This window comes from Artemia sp. Qi Xiang Cuo, chromosome 15 (genome assembly GCF_049724085.1).
Source record: "Artemia sp. Qi Xiang Cuo chromosome 15, ASM4972408v1, whole genome shotgun sequence".
Taxonomy (NCBI): Eukaryota; Metazoa; Arthropoda; class Branchiopoda; order Anostraca; family Artemiidae; genus Artemia; species Artemia sp. Qi Xiang Cuo.
This window is the reverse complement of record NC_142808.1, coordinates 55,868,789-55,884,359: the sequence shown is the minus strand read 5'-3', so window position 1 is coordinate 55,884,359 and position 15,571 is coordinate 55,868,789. Positions and strand designations below refer to the sequence as shown.

The following is a 15,571-nucleotide window of genomic DNA, read 5'->3' as shown; positions in this document are numbered from 1 at the left end:
CAATTAGAGATATTTACCAATGGAGGCTATCAGATATTAATTTTAATAAGATTAATCCTATCCTTTCCCCCTTCCCCAATAAGTATCTTTCTAAAATTTATCATAGAATTCGTTCTGGAACAAATGGACTAAATTTTCTTGCATTCTCGTATAACTTTTCTAATTCAAGTGGTTCAATTCCCCTTTCCCCTCTTTGCAGGAATTGTAATATGAATAATGAAACAATTGACCATTGCCTATTTGAATGTAATACGCTGACGTCTGCACAACATACCTTGCTTTGTAAACTGTTAAAATGCATCAAACACCACAAAATCTCACTATCAGCCAAGAGCCTAGCCAACTATACCTGCACACAGAGCGCAGAAATTGATATCTATCATCTTATATTTGAACTCCTTGAGTCAAAAGATCTACTGAAAGATATCTGACAATATCTAAAAAATAAGAGACAACCAAAACAGTAGCTCTGTAGCCCACAGAGTAAAGCAAAAAGAAGAGGGCTAAATAGTACCAACTGAATAGCCCGCCTGCTGTGAATTAGAAGAAGAAGAAGAAGAACAGCAATATTAGTAAAAAAAAAAAAGGTGCGAAAATATGAAACTACTTAAAGTAATTGCTTGCATATGAGCTTTGAGATTTTTCTTATAATAGTATTTGTGGTAGAAAAAAAAATTTTGAAGATATTTTATAATATAAAATGAGGGAACATGAACTTTTTCTACAGACTTCTATGCTACTCTCCTTCAACGCAGTAATGGCATTGGCATAATCAGGTGGTGCAGACCACGTAGGGTGGCACTCTCCAGGTGTTGGCACCAAGAGAAGAAAGTGGAAAGGTCAGGTTGCTTCTGAAGTATACGTCCCATGTAGTTTTTCCTCTGAGCCTAAGCTAAATGTATCCAAATACAGACAGCAGAACTATATTTTTTTTACATCTTTTATATCAAAATTCTTGAGTGTGTTCTGGATAATCAACACGTATCAAATTTTGTTCAAAATAAAAATTTGCTGATTTGATCCTTCATAGTCTTATCTTGTAGGAAAGGAAAGAGAAAAAAGAAACACCGTATTTTTGAGTATTTTTATTCATGAAGCAGCTGGACCAGGTACAGAACAAGTTCCTGGGCTCTAGTTTAGAATTTAATTCTGATTGTATCTAAAGAATCAGTATAGATGCTTCTAAAATATAGATATTTTTTCTCCTAGAAGTTTCATTGTCTCCAAAAAGTTTACTTGTAAAAAGTATTGTGACTCAAATTTTCATTATTTTTACTGGTATAATCATTTTTAGATTATTGAGTACAAATCGAGCTGTAGCACTTTCGTGGGAGGAACTTTCCATATAGAAGTTTCTCCTGTGGGGGTGGGAGAATTTTTCATAGAATGGTGAGTCAGATTTACCGGCATTATTTGGAAAACGATCAGAAATTAAATTGAAAAAATAAGTATTTTCAAATGAAAAAACGGTTAACGATATAATACTTCTGAAGTACCGAATTATTAAGACTACAAAAGATCTGAGGGTATTTTCCTTTGTTAGTTTTAGCTACTAAAACTTAAGGCTTTTGCGTTAGTTAGCTAAATACACTGGAATGATTTTAGACTTTCAAACACATTTTCAAAGCTTTTTACCGCATGCTTAAAAACATTCCACACTCCAAATCCTGCACTTTATTCAGTGCCCCAATTTAATCTGAATAAAATTCTAATTTGTGAAAATTGTATTTATCAAATTATCACTCTTGATTTTGTTCAGTTTTTATATTTTGTTATTTTTTCACATTTGCTGTCTGTTTTTTATGTCTTGGTACTGATTATTGAGAATATTTTATCATACTTTGATAATTTTCTATCTCTTTATTTGTTTTGTTATAGAAGCTGCATATGCTTCACCAGACGATGTCGAAGCGATCAGAGAAACTTCTAATTCTTCTCTATCACGTGAGCATCAACAGCAACCTTTGGGTATTACATCCAGAATGTCCAATTTAACATCTGAGTCGGACTCCCAGGATCTGGATTGCAGTGACGAAGGTATATTTGAAAATAATAGCGTTTTAAAATTAGTTTTAAAAAAGAAATTCCTCAATTCACGCATCGCCCTGCCCAACTAAAGTTATCCATATTCCATTATCCCACACACTCCGATGAAGTATTGATTTACTACATGCCATATTGATCCCTCCAAATTTCAATAGAAAAGAAGATACCAGTTGCAGGCAGGGCCACTGATAGAGAACTGATCTCCGAAACTGCAGTCCCACATACTCTTGAGTCAAAAACCTGGAGCTCATAGTATCAATTTACTTTCATCCCAGGGCATCATGAACGTTATATAATCATTTATCAGGTTTTATTATTTGTTCAACTCTGTTGTAAGTTCAATGTTCACAAAATATTTATAAAGTTAAACAGTGTTATTCCCATTATTTTCTAAAATAGTCAAGTTTAAGGTATGGAAAGGTGGTCATTCATTAAACTAAGAAAGGAGTCCAATTCTGACGGCAATCTTGCTTTTTACACCACTGAGTAGTGGATGCTGTTCGGTTTCGGAAGGGCAATCAAAGAAACGGGTACAATTTCAACCTTTCGTTTATTTGTAATCAGCAAACATTAAATTCTACAAATTATGTTTTTACTAATTCATGTCCCTAAGAAAATAAAACTGATTTTTGATACACAATTTAAAAACTGAAACAAAATAAAAGCAAATGAAATTATGTGAGCATATTTTAAATATATTATTTTTTAAACTTGACAAGCTTTGAGGTATCACTTTAGTTTATATGTTTTAGTTTATATAATGAAAAATAAGAACACACCACACAATAGGTTTAATACTGTTTTTTGACTTTAAGATAGCTGTGCTTATTCGTTTTTGTATTCTTATTATTGTTTTCAAAATAAAAATACTGTTCTTCGCTACAAGGTACGTCAATGCTGATCAAGTAACAGTTTAGCTTGGTCGATCCCATAATGCAACTTTAAGCAACCATGACTAAATAAAATTAGAAAAATTACTGGGGAATCTCAAATGCCCAAAATTTTCTGGAGAATCCCACCTTTTAAGTGACAAACTTCGATTTTTACACCCTTTTCATTAATCATATATCTAGTTTCATCCCAATGTGAGGTTTTTTTAACTTTCTTTGCAAACTTACCTATAAAAAAAATTCTAGGGAAATCGCAAAATTTGTTTAATTACATGGAAAATACAAGATTATGAAGTTTAAATGCCAAGATTAGGAAACAACACGTGAGCAAAAACAGACCAAATTCAAAACTATCTTTTACCTTGAAATATAGAATGAGATCACTCAGAAAATTCTATTGCCGCAATATAGTTTAGATAGTCTAATTGAAAGGCAATACTACTTTTATTTCGATTATAATTTGCAAGCGTGCAATAAGTGATCACCAAATCATCATCCTTTCCCCCTAAAATAAGTTGTTGTAAGAGTATATTTTACCCCACTGTGGTATCCGAGTGACTCATGCTATTAAAACAGAAAAACGATCACAACGAGACAAGTGGGAAAGAACCTTGTTTATATAGAAAAAGAACGTCGTAACCTCACACCTGCTTTTATGATATAAATGCATGAGATCTTAGTGCAGCGGTACCTTCGCCACTGTGAATTTGGGCGTTTTGAATATTTCTATAACACCTCATTAAAGTTCTTGAAAAGCACTTCAGAAACTATAGATTAGCATTGACTAAATTGTAAACTCAAAAGATGCTTGTGAAACTATAGAGTTCTACTGCCTTTTTTTAAATAAGCAAAAGGTAGCCAATAAGCCAAAGGCCAAAGGTAGAAGCACTGATAATTTTCACTGATAATTTGCGTTTCCAGTCCCCAAAGCGTAGTTCTCAGTATGTATAAATAGGTTAGCTCTAGTTGTTTATATTTCCAAAAATTAATTAGATGTCATTTGGATGTGAAAATTTATGAATAAAGTACCAATTCGTGAAATCGGTTTTCTATTAGTCATATTAACTTTTTTTAGTTATCACACTATTATAATGGGCGCGTCAAATTATAACGCTTAAATTTTTTCGTTTCTGATATTATGCTTTAATATCCTCGCTTATAGCCTTGTTTTTTTTTATCTTGGGATGGTTTCATGATTTATTTTTGAATTATTTATAATGTTTGAATCCAATTTTGCTATTTTTTTTCTCTTATTTTGTTTTTAATTTTTTTTTTTTTATATTGAGACATTTAATAACTTGACGCTGAAAAGATCAGAGAAACTTCTACCTCTATTCTATCATCTGAGCATCAACAGCTACCTGTGGGTACTGCATCCAGAACAACCAGTTTAACGTCTGAATCGGACTCCCAAAATCTGGATAACATTGAAGAAGGTATATTTGTAACTAGTAGTGTTGTGAACTTAGTTTGAAAAGCAAATGTTTTGTCAAACATGAAAGTTTTTGTAAATTTTACAAGCATTTATTAACCTCCAAAATTGGAAAGTATAAATAAAAATGAACAAACTAAACAGATAAATAAAAAAAATATATATACAAATACAGGCCAATATACACTAACCTAAATTATACTAATAATACTTAATTACATTTCATGTATAACATTGTAAATTTTAAAATAAACTAGCATGAAATCTAAAAAAATTGAATTATTGGAAATAATAAAAATAATATCAACCAGCTAAAGAAAACAAATATTCTAATTTCAATTATTTAAAAAATTCCAAATTCGGTCTATGGGAAATCGATGGCCCTAGCAAATTAATTTTTTCTGCTTCTTATTCGTTATCACAATTAGATCGTTCATACTATATTATTGTATCGCTGATGACGTAGAATTAAATTTTGAAAGTCGACATAAAAATTTTCCTAAATTAAAAAAGTTTTTTTTCTGAAGAATTAGAAGAACTAAAATATAATAACCATACTAAATATAGAAGAACTTGATATAGAGCTACAGGATTAAAAACATCAGTTAATGACTTTCTAGTCAAAATATTCGTGGAGAGAAATTACCCTGCCAAAACTTGCAGAGATGCAAGAAAGGACGAATTTTATTATATTTGTTTGACAAAGGAATAGCAAAGGACCATGAGGAATATCTAAACAAAGAAAAGAGCATTACATATAAATCTTTTTTTAAATGTCAGGTCACATTTTTCGTGTTTTTATAGCGTTTAAATAGTATTACCAAAAGTCTTTGGCAAGTTAAGTTTGCATTTCGAATGATATGGTTGCACGTCAAAATAACTCAGATGTTTAGCACAAAAAAATCGCGAGACATTTTTCCTTGCGAGGCTATTATACTTAAAAATAGTTAAACTTCCTTTTTAAGTAACTAAAAAGTTAAACCAACACAGAGTCCGGATTTAGGTACCAAAGTGGACATTTATCTTATATTAAAGCCAGAATGGAAACAGATTTAGAGCAACATTTTTTATTTTAATTTAGTAGAAAATTAATATTTTATCTTTTAAACATCTTTTTTTTTTCAGAATTCAAAAAATAAAATGTTTCAAAACCGATCAAAAATAGCGTCAGATTAAAATGAAACTTATCTAATTAAAATTTGCATAATGGCATACCTCTCCTCCTTATTGAAAACAGGAGAATACATTTCTGCATTGGTTGTGTAGGTCGTAGCTCGTATGTTGTTAAAGTTTTTTCCCTCTGCAATTTGTGTTTGTTAATGTCGACAGTCCTGATATCATTTGATAGTTGGGTGTCTGTTTTAGTCATTCATCCAAGTACATTTTTGAAATTTACTTTGAATTTTTATAGTGAAAAACGTATTGAAAACATGAAATATATGTAAAATATTTAATTTCCTAGCAAGTTTAAATAATTCTCTGTTGAAAATTCTGAGTACTTTCGTATTTCTGACTCGATGAATCCATACATTTGAAAAAATATAAATCATGCTATACAAGTGTCTTGTTCACTTTATGCAAGTAAGATCTGAAAGCTTGTCACAACATTATATCTTTTAAGGAGATCTTAAACCCTAGGCCAAATGGCGTATTTGAAATCCAATGCTTAGTCTATTTCTTTGTCCTTTTTTTTTATAAACTTGTCTATGGTAGCGCCAAAATAAAGTGCAATGTAGCACTAGAAAATTGTGGTCAGTTATTATGCTTTCTACTGTCAACCTCCTCTCGTGCTTACTCAGAATTTTGCAAAAGATCAGATGCAAGTAAAATTGCTGATTATTCTTTTCCAGAGTGAAATACTACCATTAGTACTACTAACGACTCACCGAAGCACCAAAACGCGTAAGGCCAACACAGCTGCACGCGCTCCTTTTCCATCCTAATTTATTCTAAGCCTCCCTCTTTGTGCCCTCCCAGGACATTCCCATTTCCCTTAAATCTTTCCTTATGAGGTCCTCCCACCCAAACCGCGGACGATTCGCTTTCTGTTTAACCCTAGACGGTTGATCAAAAAGGACAATCTTTGGCAATCTGTCAACTTTCATCCGCAGATCGTGCCCTAACCATCTCAATTTTAGTCCTAGAAAGCGAGATTAAACTCTACTTTTTTTACAGCCTATCGTTTGAAATACAATCAGTCAGTCAGGGTCAGGTACCCAAAACAATCCATAGGCAAGTTTTCTGGAAAATATCTAGCAAATTTTCCTCCGTTTTTCGGAGCGCCCATAGTTCAGAACCATATTTGACCACTGTCATCATTATAGCTTCCAATATTCTAATCTTGGTTTGAAGACACTTCTTCCTATTGTTCCAAACTTTTTTCAACTGTGAAAAAGCACACTGAGCCTTGGCTATTCTACTTTAAACATCATCAAGGCACCCACCGTCTGTCCACTCGATTGACTTTTTCGATACCCAAAGTCACTTTTTTTTCACTTATTCTTAGTCTCAGTGACTTAGTGTTCTTAACATTAATTTTTAAACCTATTCTAGCACCATGAATTCGCAAAATCCCTAAAAGTTCATTCAATTTGCTCACTCTTTCAACTAGGATGTTTAAATCATCAGCGTAATCTATGTCCTGGAAATTTATACTCCCCCATTTAATTTCGTGTTCTTCCATTGCCTTTCCTGTGCTCCTTAAGACAAAGTCCATCAAAATGATCAATATAACTGAGGATAGAACACAACTCTGCTTAACTCGAGATTTAATACAAAACAAGCTACTTTATAGCTTTAACGGTTATGTAAAGACTCATTTCGATCGGCTCCATCCAAATTATTCCGTTATGGTGGCGCTTTTTGCAACTTTATCATTTCCCATATGTTTCAATCGGCGTGGTTTATTGGTCAAAAGTAAAATATAGGGCGGACCAAAGCCAACCAATGTAATTCATTCTTGTTTTGCAAGTAGGTTTGACAACTTCGGTCTACGGAAATTTTACTGCGATGTACTGAGCCGACGGCTTTCTGATAAGATTTTGAAGTGAGATTGAAAAAAGAAAGAAATAACGGCTGAGCAGTTTTTGGCACCTGGTATTTTTTTCAGGTTTAGCTGTAAATCTGAAAGGATTGTTTTATAGTCAAATTACCAGTTTTTTCCTTCAAGGATGCTTGCACAATATGGTTGATTCGGGTTAGCTAGCAATTTTTAGGGGGATCGAAAAACGTTACAAAAGAAAATAATTTCTATAATTTTCCACTGCTTTCCCATTTACAAAAAAAAAAATAAAGAGAGAAAAGACGGATTTAAACTGAATTAAGCTTCTTCCACTGCTCTATTTAAATTTAACCCGTTTTTTCTGTCGTATGCTTGTTTTAAAGTCAATAATCTCTAGGTTGTTTTCCCCGTCGGTTAAGTTTGTAGAGCATTGTTGACAAGCTTTTTGTGAGGTTATAGCTTTCTTATTACAAAACAAAACATTTGTTGTAAAATAAAAGATTTCATATATATCCGTACCAGACCGCCAGAACCTGAACCTTTTTTTAAAAAATCACAGTTCATATATAATCCAGTATGATCATTCTCTATCTCACCCATTATAAAAACCCAGACCGGGGTGCGAGTGGTCCGGAGAACGTTTTTGCAGATATAGACATAAGCGAAGTCAGATTAGTGGGAATGCAGGTTACTCTGTATCCGTCTGTTTCCATCAAAGTGCATTGAAGCAATCGGAAATAGACTAACCTGCATTCCCGCTAATGCAGAAATAAGTGGGAGGAGCTTTTTGTTCGCAACGAGAACGAAGACCAGAAATGATCTGCGATAAGCTTACTGGTATATTCTGTCTACTGTGTTAAAAAATATACAGATGTAGAAGTACAGACCTCAAACAATGTGGTAAAGGGAGGTTGACCGTAGGTACTTCAGAGTTATATATTTTTTCTTTATTTCAAAACATTTTCGAAAAGGCAAAATGACCTTTGTACCGTAAAAACTGGTTTACTCCGTAAGGAGCCAAGCATAAACGATATTTACATTTTATGCCAGAGTCCCATCAAGGTCACGCTTGTCGACAAAAAAAATGAATGACCAAAGCCGTATCCAAGTGGGAGGAGTTGCCGGGTTTGACCCACCCCTCCCCGAAATTTCGTCTTACTCGTAAAAACGTACCAAAAATGATATAAACTCATTTTTGAAGTTTTCTTTGACCCCCCCCCCCCCCAAAAAAAAAGCCTCCCGCTTCTTGATTTCCCCGCTTCTTGTTTTTGATTTTAACGTCGAACTCATATTTAAGAAGCAGAAACCTAAGATGGCAAGAAACTGGTTAGAAAAGATTGCAACACTTATTGGTTTCCAACTATTCGTGAAACTAACGAACAATTTACTCGTTGAGAAGAGTTTTATTCATAGCTCATATCGTAGTTTTACCATGAATTTTCACAATATATATACAACAAAGTAAATGTAACACATTAGCAAGATACATATTCTTATTGTAGGCTAGTGAGGCAGGAGAGGGTGGTGACAGACGCCTTAAATAGTGCATTAACAAAAAATACAAAAAAATAATTGTTTGGTTATACTGATTCCAAAAGTATCGATTTCTTTAACTTTCAAGTTAATCATCGAAAGTTACGAGCCCCAACAAACTCATCGCGAATTAAAAAAAGGGGGATAAACGCCCACAAAAGGAAAGCGATATTCACAATAATCAAACCATCAAATTCAACGTATCAGAGATCCCTAGTATAGAGATTCTATGTACTAGGTTATAAAGAAATTCGGGTACTTTTTGCCTCAAAGAGGACAAAATTAATATGGATCAAATATTATGATATAGACAATCGCTTTAAGACTATCTATAAACTATATAGGCAATCAATTTGGGATTATCTATAAACTATATATTGGTATTCCTAGCTTTAGAGAACTGTTATATAGTGATACATTAGTACCTAGGAAGTCACGCAGTCCTAAAAGAGGGGGAGGGGTGCCATATAGCTCACACTATATATTTTAGCACTCTCCATTAGTCTCTAGCTAAATATGGAGTGAGGTCTAGGGAGAGAGGTTAGGAATTAAGCACCAATCTCTCTTCATTTCAAATAAGCCACATAAATGTGGGGTGATAACTTTCGTCTTGTTGCAGAAAGAGGTTTCGTACTTATGTGTTATCCCAACCTCACTGAAGAAGTGCAGTTAGAAAACAATTCTTACTTCATAATATGCAGAATAATTGTAGCTAACATGTTTGGCCCGGAGCCCCGTCATACTTAATTCCTAGCCCCCCTTATGTGCAAATAAAATAACCCATATTTTATACTTTCCGAGCATTCTGCCATCCGGAACTTTTTTTTCCAGTTTTGTTTCGTTACAGTTGGTTCAATACAGTTACACGGGTTGAAACAAGAGACGCGTTGCAAGAACAGACGTGCCAGATTTTTTCTTTGATAACATAAAAGATATTTTTCATATTCAAACCAGAAGAAAAGGTATATGGATGGGGAAATCATGTGCCAGTGAAAATTCCGAATAAAAACATGTAGTAAAATACGACAAAAGTTGAGTTAAGAATAACTACGCGCTATTCGTTAGGAAATAAGCATACGCGAAATTACGACATTTAACGTCTGAGTCGAATTTGTCGTCAAAAAACAAGTTTTATGAACGATATAAGGGTTTTTACATGATTTTAGCGTCAAGCTCGTAATTCAGAAGCAGAAGACAAGAAATTGGTTTGCAAATCTTGCAACACTCATCTAACAAGTGTTATTCATAGCCCATATCTAGTTTTATCATCAATAATATAAGACATAACAAAGCCAATATAACATTTTAGATAGAAACATTTTTATAATTATAGAAAGTAAAAAAATAAAATTAATATATAATAAAAGAAAATAAATATCAAAGAGTGTTTAGTAAACAATCCAATGGTAACTTTGAAGCGAAATGTACTGGTTTATTCTATTAGAAAAATAAATAATTATGTTCATTAGAATATTGTTGAATAACCAAAAAAAGAAGGAAAATCAAGATCAACTTTGCTCTTGTACAGATGTAATTGTCCGAACGATTTATCTCGTATTCAATGTAGCTTATTACAATCGATTACTATCCATTGTCATCACAGAGACCAGAGAAAACCTTTTTTCTTCTTAGTGACCGTCAGCATTCAAAAAAAATTGAAAATAACTGTAATTCGCTATGTTGGGCTCAAAATCAACTAAACAAAATCGCTTTCGACTAAAAGCTTTAAAATTTGTTTATAAACTATTATGTATTTATCCTGTATTATTTTGTTGCATTAGCAATAACCAAACTTGACTTTTTAGAAGTGCCCGTATAATGCACCAGTACCTGAACTAATAATAAGTTATAAAAATAAGGGAGGAGCTCACAATTCCAAAAAAGCTAAATCGTTTCAGAGAAAAACACACTTCTTTGCTTCATTAGAGGATAAGTATACTAGAGGGTGTGGCCTTTAATGATATTTAGATGAACATATTTTCGTAGTTATGCACGCTATTTGCAGAAAGTTATAAATCCAATATTTTGAGAGGAGTATTCAAAATAGCAAATATCAAGTAGTTTTTGATAGCAAACTACTTCTGCATCACCTATTATGATAAGAGGAGCCATTGTTCAGGTGGTGGGAGGGGGCAGTATATCCTGCTTAACGCGGGAGAAGTAGGGGCTGACACCTCAAGGCAATTAAATATAGAAATTAGTTCATAAAAGAGCCAATATTTAGCTCTCTATGATGTCCAAGTATCCGGCCCAGTTTCTATTCCAGAAATCTCACCCAAATTGCACTTTTAGGGTATCATATAGCACTTTATTAAGGCTTTATCGGGCATAATTTATATATATATATATATATATATATATATATATATATATATATATATATATATATATATATATATATATATATATATAAACGATAAGAAACAAGAGTTAGCTCTTAAATGTGCCCAGCCCTCTTTGATCTTCCTGTGCCTCCAAAGTGACGAAGGAAAAAATATATCATTGATGTCCATACAAAAAACTGATTAGTTCTAGTTACTCAAGATGGGGGTAATTTACCTTATAAGGTTTCAGCAATGACGATTTAAAGGGTATACTTTTTGATTTGCTCAAACACAATTTTGATTCATTTGCAACTGAAAGACGTGATGCACGGGGCTGTTGGAATAGCATGTAGTTCAATTGTGATATTTAGCCTCCTGTGAGGGCCCGAAAGCTGAAGGAAGTAGAAGGGGGATAGGTACTTCTATTATTAATGGTCAAGGTGACAATATGAAACTCACCATCGCCCACCCAAATACTTGTTCACAATACACTACTTCTACCTGCAGCAACTCATTTATGACAGCCTTAGTTGAAAGCCATCGATTTTGAAATTTCTTTGGAAGTAATTAAGTAACATTTTTGCTAAATAATACTTTTCTTTCGTTACCTTTTGAAGAAAAATATAATATTAAAATCTTGCGGCGACAAATACCACCTTTACTCTTTTCCATATGTTGTTCCGTATCAATTATAAAATAATTTCCCAAGCCAAGTTTTCAGAAATCTTCAAAAAAATTTAGGGTTGCGTTTTACACAAAAAAACGCCCCTTTCTTCTGAAGAATATCCCATACCTCTTGACTCCCCAGAGATGGACCCCCCCCCCTAAGGGAAAATGTGGTAGTTATGCTCCTGCATTCTTCATCAACATTGGCAGACTCCAACATACACTTTCTATCATTTAATCTTGAGTACGCATCCAAAACCTCGGGAAGCTCACGTACCTTCATGCTTCGTGTCAGTCTTGGATCAACAAGTTCGGTCAACAAATATTGACCCTAGAAGTGCTCAAGCTTGGTTGAAATAGGTTTCCACAAGCAAACATCACGCTTAACTAAAGTGATATCAATATTGCCTTGGTCAACAAGTAATACAAGGAAGCAGTTCTCTTTATCTGAAATGTTAAGATGTCTTTTAATTTAGGAGAAGTATTTATGCTCCCGTTTGAGTGTTAAACAACCTTTCTCAGCGCCCCAACGAAGAAAAAAGCCTTTTAATAAGTTCAGCTGAACAGCTTATATTATTGTTTTACCTTCAGAAATAGTTGTGACTGTTTTTACTTCCACAATACCAGCGTCAACTATTCCATCAGGAGACGTTACAAGCCACCATCTATTCTGGTCAGTGAAAAGACCAAAACAGTCGGATCTTTCAACAATGATGACCATTTTTTCCTCGAAGCATTTAATAGCAACTGGTTCAGAATGAATTCCATGTTCCATTTGCCATGTGCAGTGTATTTGCTTCCCAGTGACTATTTCTTCAGGTAGTTTTACTGTGGATGTTGTAGGTCGTCGCACGCAATTGGAATAGAAACGTCTACTAGAGATTGACTCCATTCTTTTGGACACCCATTTTGGGTTATCAGATTGTCCAGCTGTGATGCTAGGTAACTGCTGGATTTTATATTCGATGGAAGTCATTTTTGCTAAGTTGGCTTCTTTCACTTCCTTGAAGTCAGAAGACGGATGATCTGGCTTTTGGCAGTTCTAACCATATTGTGAGTCAAATTTTGGCAGAAATCCGTACACGCTGCTACCAGTGCTTGCGAGTTGGGTTTTATACCTCCACCCGTTGTGTTAAAATGATAGTGGAATTAGTCGTCTCGCGCAGCGGGCAAGTTTTTCACATTTCAATTTGATAATGTTTAAAAGGTTAGTCGGACGATGGGTACATATAATCTTTGAGTAACGACTATGCCATCCACTACCATGCGATGTGGCAAGAGCTGCTGCCGTGATACGTACGACATGCGAATTTCTTTTGGATCGGCAGACCTGTTTATGCCCTAAGAATTTAGCACCAACTCTCATAAAAGATTTGGCAAGGTTTGTAGTTGAATCGATCAAAAGGTTGCTAGCTTTACACAATACCTTTCCAATTTTTTCATTGACTGCTAGCATTACAACTTCTGGCACCCTGGCCAACTTGACTTCAATTGACTCCTATTTTTTACATCCAGAGTACTAGTTTTGGTGGTCACCAAATACGTGAAAAGGTACATTCTTGGTTGGAAATTTTAATTTTTCAGTATTTCCACCATCTTCACGGTTCTTTTTTTATAGCCCCGCGAAGATTCTTAGTCAGGTTTGAGATGCAGCTTTTGGTCAGAATTTTTGAAAAATCGCCCGTATTCTTGACAAGGTTGTACAGATCCCGAGTGAAATTTTTCGTGACATGGTTGGCACACTCGTGTTTTATAACATCCTTTTCATAGGCCACACGCTCTATAATGCGTTGATACACACTTGAATCCCCGTCCCCAATAAATTCGAGATACCGTAATCCATGCATGGATACACTAAGTACAAAACTCTCTATAATCATGTCCTGCTCCATTCCCGAAGAAGAACCATTCCAGTTCAGATAGCATAAGTGATCTTGTGGTAGAATCTTTTTAGTTCTGGCAACAGAGCAAATATAACAGTATTTGTTTCTAGAACTAACAAACAAAACTTTTTTTGTATAAGCGTCTATAATAACTGCATGGCCAGCTTTGGCATTGTAATCATGTCCTTTTGTTCTTTTGCCCCATCCAGCATCCAAAATAACCCTTGTGTATGGAACTTCATCATCAGAAACTCTGCCATCGGAGATAGCCAATTCCTTCGCGGCGTTTCCATCCAACTTAATTGTTATGTCTAGTAGCTCTTCTTTCCGCTTCTGTGAAAAAAAAATTAAATCTTTACTAGGAATCTAGATGACAGAGCTGTTTGAGAGAGAGAGAGAGAGAGAGGCATAGAGATAATAACAGATGAATAACAGTTAATTTCATTTCTTTATGACAGATTAGAAGCTTTTTTATCATTTTGAAGAGTTTGGCTGTCTCATAATTTTGTCGAGTGATTAGCAGAGGCACCAGACCTTTAAATTTTCAATCAAAGTCTAATCAGCTTCAAACAGCTTAATAAAAAAAGAATATAATGAAAATACATAAGGAGACATTTTCCCAATTAGAAGATCGATGCTAGTGGGTAGACACTGATAGTAGGCCGGAAGTTAATTATTTTTTATTAGCTATAGCCAAGAAACTTTTATCTTTTATAATATTTGATGAACACTGATAGTGGAATGAAAATTGATTGTTTTTATTAGCTAGAACCGAGGAACTGATAACTTTTATGTGGAAAGATTTAGATTGTGGAGAAAGAGGAGACGAGAGGCGTAAGCAAGGTGAAGGTGGGATTCTGGAGTTTCAGAAGATATACAAATCATATATACGGAGCATTGACGGACCCTTACCTGTCCAAACAAAGTTTCGATTTTCCTGAAGATATTTTTTAACACAACTGGAAGGTCCATTAGAGCAAAAACTTCTTCTAATGGGAACTGACCAATTCCAGCGGAAATAGCTCCCCAGACTGCCTTCGTAAGGTTGTTTGATATCGGTTTTGATATAGTACTTGTGACGTAGGATCGATCACCTTCATCACTTGTCACACATATTGGATGGTCAAGATTCACAGTTACTGTTGATGCTGTTGGCTCATTCGTCAACGTGAATTTTTTTCTGCAGCCACTGCATTCAAAATAAATTCGGAGAAGACCGATTTTTCCTATTTTTTGTATTTTAGGCCTCCCAGGATCGCCTTTTTCACAGCTAGAAAGAAAGAGTAATTGAGCTTCTCTTTTTTTTTAATCTAAAATCTTTCGCTGCTATATAAGAAGAAAGGGAGGGTGGAAGGTTAAATGAAACGGATATTATAATTATTTTTTTTAAATGTTATTTTTAATTTCTATTTATCATCAAATAAAAAAACTTTTTTTTCAAAGCGAAAGTAAGCAGCAGTATAAAAACAAAGCGAACATAAATTATTCCGAACATGAGGGAGCTACCCCTCCTCAATTCCTCGCTCTTTACCCTCAAATTTGACTTCTTACCAAAATTCTTAAATATTAATTTCTGAAACCCACTCTCCATTGAATTGGAATAAAATGTTTTTTATTTTTAAAACAAGATATTTTTTTACAATAAAAAACTAGTGATTAAGGAGTGTTGGCAGCCCCCTCATGTACGTAATATTTTCTTATCCCTTTAAGTTATAATTTTAATTCTTATTATTAGCAAAAAAAATATTTTTTTTTTAAATTTACTCTCTGATCATTTTCAATAAATCCTGGCCCAT

The 15,571-nt window shown here is 34.0% G+C and overlaps 1 protein-coding gene across 1 annotated transcript in view; it reads left to right on the top strand.

Annotated features, from left to right (window-relative positions):
* The window catches only part of LOC148943878 (uncharacterized), a 404,571-nt gene that overhangs the window by 252,136 nt on the left and 136,864 nt on the right, over positions 1-15,571 (top strand). The window contains exon 3 of the mRNA XM_089101272.1: positions 1,879-2,037. Coding sequence (XP_088957398.1) covers positions 1,879-2,037 — 159 coding nt within the window. The remainder of the gene's footprint in view (positions 1-1,878; positions 2,038-15,571) is intronic.